The sequence below is a fragment of the Dysidea avara genome, chromosome 7 (genome assembly GCF_963678975.1).
Source record: "Dysidea avara chromosome 7, odDysAvar1.4, whole genome shotgun sequence".
Taxonomy (NCBI): domain Eukaryota; kingdom Metazoa; phylum Porifera; class Demospongiae; order Dictyoceratida; family Dysideidae; genus Dysidea; species Dysidea avara.
Genome location: NC_089278.1, coordinates 14667742 through 14679829, shown reverse-complemented (window position 1 = coordinate 14679829; position 12088 = coordinate 14667742). Strand labels below are relative to the sequence as shown.

The window sequence follows — 12088 nt, the reverse complement described above, 5'->3', positions numbered from 1 at the left end:
GGATCACAATAATGAAACAAGAAGATACTGGTAGTAGCACAATGCCACTGAGTGCATACATTTTAGTTCCCATTATAGCCACACACACATGTACACAAAATATGGGCGGAATCGTGCTTAACTTTAGTCATACAATGCTGCTGAATCTATTTATTTTAATGCTTTACAGCACTTAACAAGTGCTGAAGGTCTGTAAGACACCTGGCTCCACAGCCTGGTTAAAGATGTTTTGAAAAAGTACAGAAAGGTGAAAAAGTCCATGATTAGGCCTAGACAGGCAATCAAGATGTCTTTCTCCCTGCTAATTTCATGTATTTACATTCAGAAGAGTGACTTACTATCTTTTAGAACTACATAATGGAATGACGCAATGAGTTTGCAAGTCTGTTTTTGATGCGTATTTTTGGCAAGAATCATGAACCTTGACAATCACTGCCATGAACCTACCGCACTTAATAAACCTACATGAAAAAAGACAATTTTGTGTTTCATATCAAGCTGTTTCTTGCATTAACAAACAGTAGAAAGCAACGAAAACAGCAAAATTACTATCCATGACCCTACCACACTTAATGATATTGCTTCTTATTCTACTAGTAGAATATAAACACTTGAGAAATGGTTTTGTGGTGACAAAAACTAAAACGCTCCTCTAAGGAAGGTGTCGATACAGAAAATTAGTGCATGAATATGGTTTCCTTGCTTGAAGAAGACAACCATGTGATTGAAGAGGAGAAGAGAAGCAAAGTGCAGAAGGTGGATATTCTTTGTAACCAGAAAAGGCACATGCTACCGGTGAGCTAACTGTTGTGAAATAAAATGTATTCCATTATTGGATGGCAAGAAACATCCAAATTTGGATGGCAAGGAATGTATTCCAATATTGGATGGCAAGAAACATCCAAATTTGGATGGCAACAAATGTATTCCAATATTGGATGGCAAGAAACATCCAAATTTGGATGGCAACAAATGTATTCCAATATTGGATGGCAAGAAACATCCAAATTCGGATGACCAGAAATGTATTCCAATATTGGATGGCAAGAAACATCCGAATTTGGATGACCAGAAATGTATTCCAATATTGGATGGCTAGAAACATCCAAATTTGGATGGCGACAAATGTATTCCAATATTGGAGGGCAAGAAACATCCAAATTTGGATAGCGACAAATGTATTCCAATATTGGATGGCAAGAAACATCCAAATTTGGATGATTGTTGCATAAATCTCTCACTATATAGAGATATGAGCAATAATCATCCACTTTTGGATGATTTTGTTCCTTTGCAATAATCATCCAATTGTGGATGAAAATGTGAGGTCAATAAACATCCAAAAATGGAAACGAACCATACCTCGTCAAAAACCTCCTTCTAATACAGGATTGAAATCATTAATAAGAAAAAGTAGCAATTGTTAGAGGTATAAGAAACTTTCATGGTCATTTTATTTCAGTTACCGATATGAAAGTGGGGATGATGATGGATGAATTTGGAGAGCAGATTCCACAGTCTACCTTATTTTCAATGGGATATTTTGAAGCTGCCAGTCAACTAAGTATCGGATTTATTAATAGTAAGATTTGTGTGAGACGTATGATCACTGCAGTAATGAAATAATGTTGTGGCCCAACTGGCACAAGTGAACCAAGTGCTAAACATCCAAAAATATGGCAAAGGTTGAAGAGTTAGCAAAAGAGTTGCAGCTAGTTGAATGAAACATAGTATTATCTCTGGACTTATTTGATAACAACAGGGGTTCATTCTGCAATTGAAGAAAGCCCACAACTAATTACCAATAGGTCTGGGCATGTATTACTGTATAGCCTAAATATTTCGAGGGGTAAATTTTTCGAGGGTAAGCCAGATTTCCTTTAAAAAGAATTGTTCGCGATAAAATGTTCGCTGATACCGTACCTGTACTAAGCATCTATACATTTATTTATGTTATGTGCGTCTCTAACAAAACAGTACCGGGGATACAGGTATTACCTGTTTTGGTATGTGGTAGATTACTACCATGCACGAACGTGACAGCCGAGGTGACAGCTGCAATGAGTGAAGCTCGGAGTGACGTCACCCATACCGGTAGTTGTATCTATTATTCGAAAATAAGAGGATATCACATTTATCAGGAAATATGGACAGCAACCGTAGGGGAGATCCTGGAATGCTGTAGGGAGGCAGGCAATTTGATAGATCCCTATGCGGTCGCAGTAGTGAGAGGTACTGGTACCTGTAGATGAGTTGTTGGCCATCTTCCATGGACCATTTCAACACTCTGTTCAACTTTTATTGAACTAGGAGGAAGTATTACTTGCGAGGTCACAGGCAGTAGGGAACATTCTCGTGATTTACGCCAAGGAGGGCTACAACTGCCTTGCAAACTTACTTTTTGTGGACCTAATAAAGAAACTGATGAAGTGAAACGGCTTCTTAGGTTTGCTCCGTCTGAATCTCCATGTGATATTGCCACTGCCAACAGAAGTCAACAATCTGTGAACTGTGCGGTATCTCCAACAGAGGTTTCAAATTCTGCCGCTTCCTTGTCATCCACATGGTCATCCAAGAACTCAGTACCAATACTACCAGTACATTCTGCATCAACTTCACCCATCAAATTGGTTACCTTTGCTCAGACTACTGGTGGGAATACTCTTAATTGTGTTACCAAGTCCTGCAACCACAATGCTGATTTGTCATTGAACAGCCCATTTAATTCAATCATATCGCCATCTATTGACTCTAAAAATTCTGTCACACAGTATAACAGTACTACTACTAGTTCCATTACCATTTCACCCCCTGCAAATCCTGTTTCGGCATCAAACAGACCTACTAATTTCATCACAGTACAATCAAGTAATCATGCTACGCTATCCAACAGTGCCACTATTTCATCCCCTGCAAATCCTGTTTTGGTATCCAATAGCCCTACTAATATCATTACAGTGCTGTCAAGTAGCACTGGCAACTCTGTTACACTATCTAACAGTGTCACCAATTCCATCACTATTTCATCCCCTGCAAATCCTGTGTCTGTAGCAAACAGTCCAACTAATTTCATCACAGTACCATCAAGTGACTCTGTTACACTATCTAACAGTGCCACCAATTCCATCACTATTTCATCCCCTGCAAATCCTGTGTCCATAGCAAACAGTCCAACTAATTTCATCACAGTACCGTCAAGTGACTCCGTTACACTGTCCAACAGTGCCACCAATTCCATCACTATTTCACCCCCCACCACAGTATCAAACAGTCCAACTAATTTCATCACAATACCGTCAGGTAACTCTGTTATGCTATCTAACAGTGCTACCAATTCCATCACTATTTCATCCCCTGAAAATCCTGTTTCAGTATCAAATAGTCCAACTAATTTCACCATAGTACCATTGAGTAACTCTGGAAACTCTGTTATGATGTCTAACAGTGCCACCAATTCCATCACTGTTTCATCCCCTGCAAATCCTGTTTCAGTATCAAACAGCCCAACTAATTTCATCAAAAGTAACTTTGTTACACTGTCCAACAGTGCCACCAATTCCATTACTATTTCATCTCCTGCAAATCCTGTTTCAGTATCAAACAGTCCAACTAATTTCATTGCAGTACCATCCAGTGACTCTAGAAACTCTGTTACGCTGTCTATCGATGCTACCTGTCAGAAACACAAAGAGAGTGGTCGTCATCGTGATGCTATGGTGGTAACATCAGCAAACAAAATTTGGCTGCAAGCAGGTAGCCACAAGTTAACATTGTATGATCAGATGACTTTGACAAATGGAAGTGAGTTGAATGATCACCATATAAATTTTGCCCAATACCTACTGCTTAACCAGTTTCCCTCTGTAAAGGGTTTCAGACTGACCCTTTTGCAGGAGAAGCCTCTTATTGTGAAATTACCAACCGGCAGTGTGCAAATTATTCATAACAGTATGTTGCAACAACAATGAATTGCTATAGGGGTGAAGTAAAGATTTACAATTCGTTGTTTACTTTTCCTGATGCTGAAGTTTGTTGGATTGTGAAGAATATTTTTCAAACTGCTAGAAATCCATCTTTTGTAATGGTTAAAATGCAAAAACAGAATGGTAGCTCTGACTGTGGAGTATTTGTGATTGCTGCTGCTACATCTCTTGCTTATGGTATTGACCGAGCAAACTGTAATTTCCAGCAAGGCATGATGAGACATCTATCTCAATGCCTAGAAAATAAGTCCATGATTTTATTTCCAACTGCGGACACTATTAATTAAGCATTTACGCACATGTTATTTGAAAATTCTATACAGTTTCTTGTTCCTACAGTTTACACTGTAGCAACAGCCACGCTGAGGTCCCACCATGTAGGGAGGTGTAGAGGGCTTGTTTCTAGTAATTAGCCATACATTTCTCGTTTACAAGCAGCTGTCAACTCAAGGTACAATAACGAGTTGTAGTCTAAATAAGTTAGACGTCAAGAACCACTGGGTTCTACGGGATTTAGAAAACCCTCAGAAAACCCGCATGGTAGCAATGTCTTCTATCAAGTCCCAAGCATAAACCAATTGTTGGGCAAGAAACTTCCATTCATTGTCGCACCAAATACAGCTGTAATTTGCCTTTTATCTTGACTACCTGCAATCTCTATATGCTTCATGCCTTCCCTCTCCATTGTCCACTGTGATACAGGGACATACTGGATTCCTGTCTGGTCCCAATTTATGACTAATGAATCAGGAATTTCCATCATATCAATTAGAACTCTAGCATCGTAAGTAAACTGTTCTTGTAGTCGAGCAAAATTTGATGCTGTAACTTTGGCTTTTGTACTACATCGCCTCTTGACAAATCCCAAGCGTTGCAGTAGATACTTTGCCCAGGACTTTGTTAGAGTTATGTGTCCCCCATTCTCTAATAGTAAGTTCTATTGCAATTAATGACAATGCCTTGAACCACAGCAATTGCGATAGAAGAATTGATAACTGCACCATTGCAACGAAGATCTAGCAAATACGATTGTACTTGCCTATCAAGCTCTTCACCTAGCATTAATTTTCTTCCCTTCTTTTTGTCTGATAGTTCATTGATGTCTATGTCCTCCTCACCTACTCACCTTCTTTTACCAAGTTCATTCAAGTATTTAGTTTTCCATGTGCGCACGCTACTCTCCTTCAATTTGCGGTCTTTAAAAGTTTTCTTGTTGCTGAAGTGTCGGACAGTCAACGCTATGCCACACTCAGCACCCCGCTTTCCAATTCTTGCTTTCTCTTCCGGGGTAAACTGTACATATTGGCCACGTCCCTTCAAACTCCTCTTCAATGTGTCACCACAATTGAAAGTAATAGCATTCTTTACTGCTTCATTTGCAGCAATGATACTTGAGCAAGGCATTACTTTGGACAGAGAGCCATTGGGGTTAGGCAAAATAGGTCTCTTTACCTTAAAATACTGTAACAGCGACATCGTGGGAACACATGTACAAGGCTTGGAACCGCCAAAACACAGGTGAACTAAAAAAATTAAGCGTCACAAGTAATAAATTTCAGTCTAAGATAAAATTTTCGCTGGCAGGAAAAAAACCGTGAAATCAGCGAAAATTTCCCCCCTCGAAATATTTAGGCTATACGGTACCATACGACAGGAAATTTTTGATGAACATTATTTAATTGATAAAGTGTGGATTGTCAAACTTCAAAATTTCCTGTAGCATGGTAGCAATGTCTTCTATTAAGATGGCTGAAGTTCAAGGAAAGTTGTTTAAACAGTGAATCACCCTTAAAAGATCAGTTTTGTTGAGTTAGAAAGAAAAAAAAGTTGCTATACTATGCAGACTCAAAAAGCTTATTGAGTAACTCACAGTGACTAGGTTTGTCAAGTAATGGTTGTGCTATATACGTAAGCTTGTTTATTTTTAAAATTTTGGTTTTGTAACAATAACAGCTAGTACTACTTATCCAGTTTTCACAGTCACTTGTCGCAATGACAGAAAAGCATGCAGTATAATAACAGTACCAATGTCATCTAATGCCATCATCTCTGTCTCCATTACCTTTATCATATAATTGATCTTAGAAAAACTGGTTCAATAGGATGTGGTAGTGAGTACTTCATCAATTGAACACTAATCCATCACATTGTTTATTGAAGCCATTGTATGGCATCATGTGTAGAAGTATTATTGACATATAAAGTCATCACCATTAATTTTATTTTCACTATTAGTTTATGTGCATTTAGTGATTTACCTTTTAGTATACTATGTGTTTACAGTTTGTGTTTATAACACAAAAATGATTCTCTTGTGTACAAGGACACGTCAGCTTTGAATTGTTCTCATAATGAATCATTTCATTGAAGTGCACATATATAGTTGTATAGCTTGTGATGTATCTTTGCTAAGCACCTTATAGACAGCACTTTCAATTACAGTTACCTCCAAAGTTGCACTGAGTTGAAATATAATCAACTTAATGGGTTCATTTATAATTCTAAACGTGTTCTTAGTAGGATATGTTATAGTGCCTGCATGTTATAGTGCAGCAGAAAATGAACATAATATAATTCTCTCCACTATCAATATACTAATGTTCAAATTGCTACGTAGCTATCTGTGAAGATGGTAAAATGATAGCTTTGCACCACACCACTCACTATCTCAGATCACCAAACACTAGATGGGTTTACATGTCATCATATTGTAGATATGTAGACTAGCTAACTTAGAACCATACAATAAACTAATGTTTTAAATTCAAACAGCATGTGTATTAGTGCATGACACTTTGTAAAAATGAGAAAAAATATAGTATTGTTGCTATTGAAGTGAGGTGTATCATACATATAGTAGTAGTACAACGTATTTGTACTAAGTAGCCACGCAGCATCACAAAGTCAACTATAACACGTACAAACTTCATTGTACATATACCTACAAACCATAACTGGCCATGCTACATTTGTCTACACAGACAGTAGTGTTTCATTATCCTTACCAAGAGCAGATTTAGGGGAGTGGGGTGCATGGGAGGCTAAAACACCCCCTTCCAAAATTTAACAGTGCAAGCTAGAAAGCTACCACTAAGCTGTAGTACAGGTGTGATTGTACCTTATGCATGCATGGGCAATGAAAAGATGGAAAGAGCAAAAGGAATAACTAATCTACTCTAAGAATAAGTAAGAGGGCTTCAGGCTTCAAAATTATACTTTAGGAGTAGACTTAATCTAAAGCTGCTAAAAATCGAAATACTCTAATGGAACAGTCAATCACTGTAATAGAACATTCATCATTAAACTTTCTTAAAAGACCAATGTGTAAGCTGAAATTAAACCTGACCTGTGCACTGCTTTCTCACCATTGTGCCAATCAATCATTCTGCCATATTCCAATAGCTTAAAAATAATATAGTTATCTTTTATGTACTAACTCGTCATATAAAACATCATTTCAATTATTCTTCTTGAAAATCAATTCTGAAAACAACTTCTGTTTACTATAGAGTGGGTATTTTCAGTTGTAGCTACAAACTTGATGCTTGGGTTGAAATGCTTCTTTTTGCAAGTAAAACAGTAATTACCGTAGATTCCCTAAAATTTCGGCATCTCTAAATATTCGGCACTCCCAGTGCTTTGAACGCAATGTGCTCTAAATTTCAGCAAGCGCAGGAAAGTTTCTAATTATAAGCGTGCTAATTTTTTGGCACTTGGAGCACTAGTTGACGAAGGTCTCTGGACTGAGTACTGAGGATTCCCAGTGATCTCACACAATATGCTACCTCAATGCTGGATGAAGCACCAAGTGTGAAATTGTTCAGGGAGCGTGCCCAACGATATCATCGTGTGACATGGCTACCGCAAAACGATCTTCGTTTCTGTTCACAGAATAAAATCTCTCCTAGCCCCACTGCATCTCCTTGTAACATGATACACCCTCAGATAATGCTTTGTTAAGCCATGGAACACTTCAAGCAGCATCGTGACTTATCACGAGATGGTTTAGTATTGATTGCGGTTTCTATTTTTATTACTTGTTGAATTCCTTAACTGATATTACGTCTGAGTGGTTGTATTCAAAAGCGATGTAGTAATGACATTGACCATCTCTCCTGGATAATGTAGGCAATCATAGTATATAGTGCTGCGGCCAAGTGTGCATTGTGGTATCGTCAGCTCCGCCTCAAGGCATTCCTGTGGTCCCTGTAGAGAGAAATTCAGAATCGCAAATAACATAGCCATGAAGCGTGCAGACTGTATTAGGAATAGATCCCTAAAAATTCGACAATATCACCGTGTCGGTGCATTTTTTCCTAATTGTTCGGACAGACACGAACGGAATTAATTTATTTCTGCCGAATTTTTAAGGAATCTACGGTATAATAAATTTTTTGGGCATCTACATAAAGTTGCTACAACTATATTTACTTTAAATAGGGAGATTTAGATAAAAATAGCTTCCAGATTCAATCTTATTCCCTGGGAAAGCATGCCCCCAGAGTCCCTAGCTGGAATATGCTACACATCCTGAAGTATACATGTGCTTGAGCCAACCTGCCCCCTCCACTGACACATACTACACAAGACTTCTGTGTTTGGACAATATACGTAGTGTGAGCCATGAGACTGTAAAGCATATACTATACTTCAGAACACAATGGCAAATTTGTTTAGTATTGATCACGTTTAGCTGATCATTTCTCTTCCTCCTTTCTTTTCTTTAAGATGTAAAAAAACAGATTTTAAGCTACTGCATGGCTGTGTTAAGCTACTGGCTGTGCATGCCTACATATGACAGCTAGTATTACAACTGCTAGGGAATAATGATGTCACTTTGGTTACTGTAAGCATTGTGAGTCACTTAAAGTGACATATAGTGTTTCAGTCAAAATTATTACCAAATTTAATCTCAGAAGGCTAAATTTGCAAAAAAAATTCCTGTGGGGGCATGCCCCCAGACCCCCTCTAGATAGAGCATGCTTCACATGCTGAGTGTACTACTGTGTAGCTAGTTGCATCAACCAGTTAACATTTTCTTACCCATCCATTCTAAAAGGCTCCTGGTAGCACCCCTTTCTTGAAATCCTAAGTTTGCCCCAGCTTACTGCTTTGTGGGTCTGGAAGCTAGTGCTACACATGTAGCTCTATCACAAGTGTTTCAGTATACTGTATGAACAGAAATTTGGCATGGAATTAAAATTGGCAAATTGGCGGATGCTCACAAAATTGCCAAATTTAAATTTCACCATTAGTGTTTCTAATATTTTAACCAATTGAACAAGCGAAAGATCAAGCACTGAAGAAGTAAGGTGGTGTATCTAGATCGACGTACTACTGGAAGTCAGCCAGCGGTTAATCAAACAAATCTACGATTGTCTGTATAAATATCACAGATTAAGGAGGTCCTATACTATTTCGCCGAACAAAGATACCGCTCGAGAAAGATACACCTTGAGAAATATGCAGCGGAGCCGAATTGTAACTAGCTACTTGGCATGGAGAATGTTCCCAATCACCTCATTTCCTTTGCCTACACTGTCATGGGTTCTCCGTCTCACATGAAACTCTCTCCAGTATGCAGGCCAACGAAGTAAACGTACATACATCTTTTGTAAATGAGAGGCCAGTTATACAATTTGCTTCCATGCGGGCTTGCATGTGGGGCTCCACATTACATTTCGTCAAATTAAACTCTCACCAAATACAAATTATTAAGCAAACGCCTGTTCGCCAAAATTTCTGCTTATACAGTACATTATTCAAATATTCCATGTGGATACTACACCCACTTTAATGACAAGATAACTACCCTAAAAGAAAAATTACACCACTACAGGTGTTTAATAAACACAATAAGATTTATCTGAAACTACTCGCTGTTGAACCAAAATCAGTAATTTCAATTGGGTAAATTAACTTTGGAGGAAAATCGCTCAGGCACATAATACAACTACTTACTACATATGCTCTATACAAAATTGTGTACTGTAATAATTTTCAAAGCAGAAAATTTTGCAGATGATGCAAAATCTGAATTATAGAGGTTTTAAATTTTGAAGAATATATATTTTGAAGTCCGGTAGATTTCAAATAAATGGAAATTCGTGTCACGAATAACAAAAGATACGCACGCATTCTTGCCAACAACTGACTTACTGATGGAATAATTACTATCCCTATGCATTGGAGAGAAGGCTGGGGAGTCTCGAGTGAAGGAAATTCTAATCAGCCACTGGCTCAATCATGCCTCAGCACTGGCTCGATCATGTCTATGCTAGAATTGCAGCAGATGGCGTCAAAATCCAACAATGGCAAATCTGGATCAGCTGTTTACTGGCTATTGATGCAGTAATGATACTGTTTTAACCATTACAATCACTACACCGAGCTAAAAAAGAGGATGACATGTCTACGCCAAAAATGTGTGATCACATGAAAGCAAGTTACTTTTAATTATGGGAGTTTATTTTTGAAGAACAGCAGGTCTTGGGAAAATTTCAACTCTACCTGATGCAGTAGTGTCATGTCCTTCAAACATGAAAGTATCCACTTCCTCTCTAATTTCTGTATCTGTCAACCCCTCACCATTTTCATCCTACAGTTATGATTGGACAAAAATTGCACTAACACAGCAAAGCTACTTCAAACTAACATTCAACAAGTGTACACGATACTTGTAATTATACTGTACCTTTGCTGATAGAAGAATATCCAAAAAATCCAGATGTTTCTTTGCTGATTTTGAAGTCTAAAGGAGATATAAGCAATAGTAACTTCATGGTGGTTTTAGTCACACAAGCAAAAGGAAAAATTTAAGTTTGATTAGGGATCATAATAAAAGTAGGGAAACAAGGGAGGTCACCTACACCTGCAGATATACTAGTGAACATTTAATCCCTAATTCAGTTATGGTCTTTGGTATAGACTGAATTAGGGATTAATTGTTCACTAGTATATATGCAGGTGTAGGCGACCTCCCTTTTCCCCCCTATTTACTGTGGTATGCCAAAGGCCCGTCTTGGGATGAAGCGATGTCAAAGAGTGAAAAAACCAAGCCTGTATAGCCTTAGCTGTTATCGAGTTACACTTGTCTGCCTGGGCAGGCAGTTAGTCAGTATAAAATTCCATAAAATTGTAAAAATCTATTGAAAGCATTTAGGGTCGTACTGAAGGCACTTTTGGGCTTGGTAGCCAATACTGCCAAGGCACCAGGATGGTATTGTGAAGCTGGTTTTTGGGTGATATTTTTGGCCAGAAAAACCTAAACTTCCATGATCCCTAGTATACAGTACTACCGTACTGTATGATGATTTTGTGCCTAAAAGTTAGTGAAATGAAAACATTTTGAAAGGTGTGTGAAGAATTCAATACAAAAGTGGAAGGGTAAAAAGTAATGAAACTAGCTAAGGAGATTATCACTTGACATGCAAATTTAATTAGCGATACAAAACAGCAAAGCTATTAAACTTGTGCATCAAATGGTCTCCTTTGTTTCAACACCTTCATTTAAATTATTCCTAGTACCTGACACTAAGTCTTGTAGTAACTATTGGTCAGATAATATTGATATGACATGATGTTAATGTAATCTAATCCAAAACAGCCAAGCTGTAAAAAAGTGTGCGGCCCTCAAAAAGGCTATGGTGAAAAAAGATGTGAAATCCAAGGTGGCGGTTAAGAAATGGCTGTGATGGTAGGTTAATGGTAAAAGTTTTAATAACAACAATTCAGGTGAATTTTGGTGCCGTTTGGTCAATTGGCACAAAATTAAATTGAATTGTCGTTATTAAAATTTTTACCATTAACCTACCATCACAGCCATTTCTTGGCCGCCACCTTGGATTTCACATCTTTTTTCACCATAGCCTTTTTGAGGGTCGCACACTTTTTTTACAGCTTGGCTGTTTTGGATTAGATTTCACTTCTTTTCGTATTTGTACATAGGCCTGCTTTGGGACTTTTTTAACCTATCTTTTTTTCTTTACCACAGGAAGAAGAAAAGATGAAGCAGATGTACCTTAAATATTTCTGATTTTATCAGTAAATGTACAAATTATATATATAATACATATATTTATTACAGAACTGTCCATGGTGGTTTC

General features: G+C 37.8%; 1 protein-coding gene across 1 annotated transcript in view; it reads right to left on the bottom strand.

Annotated features, from left to right (window-relative positions):
- Nucleotides 1-12088, bottom strand: part of LOC136260468 (ultra-long-chain fatty acid omega-hydroxylase-like) — a 50089-nt gene that overhangs the window by 6475 nt on the left and 31526 nt on the right. Inside the window, exons 8-9 of the mRNA XM_066054201.1 lie at nucleotides 10678-10734; nucleotides 10494-10581 (exon numbers count right to left, since the gene is read on the bottom strand). Of these exons, the coding sequence (XP_065910273.1) occupies nucleotides 10494-10581; nucleotides 10678-10734 (145 nt within the window). The remainder of the gene's footprint in view (nucleotides 1-10493; nucleotides 10582-10677; nucleotides 10735-12088) is intronic.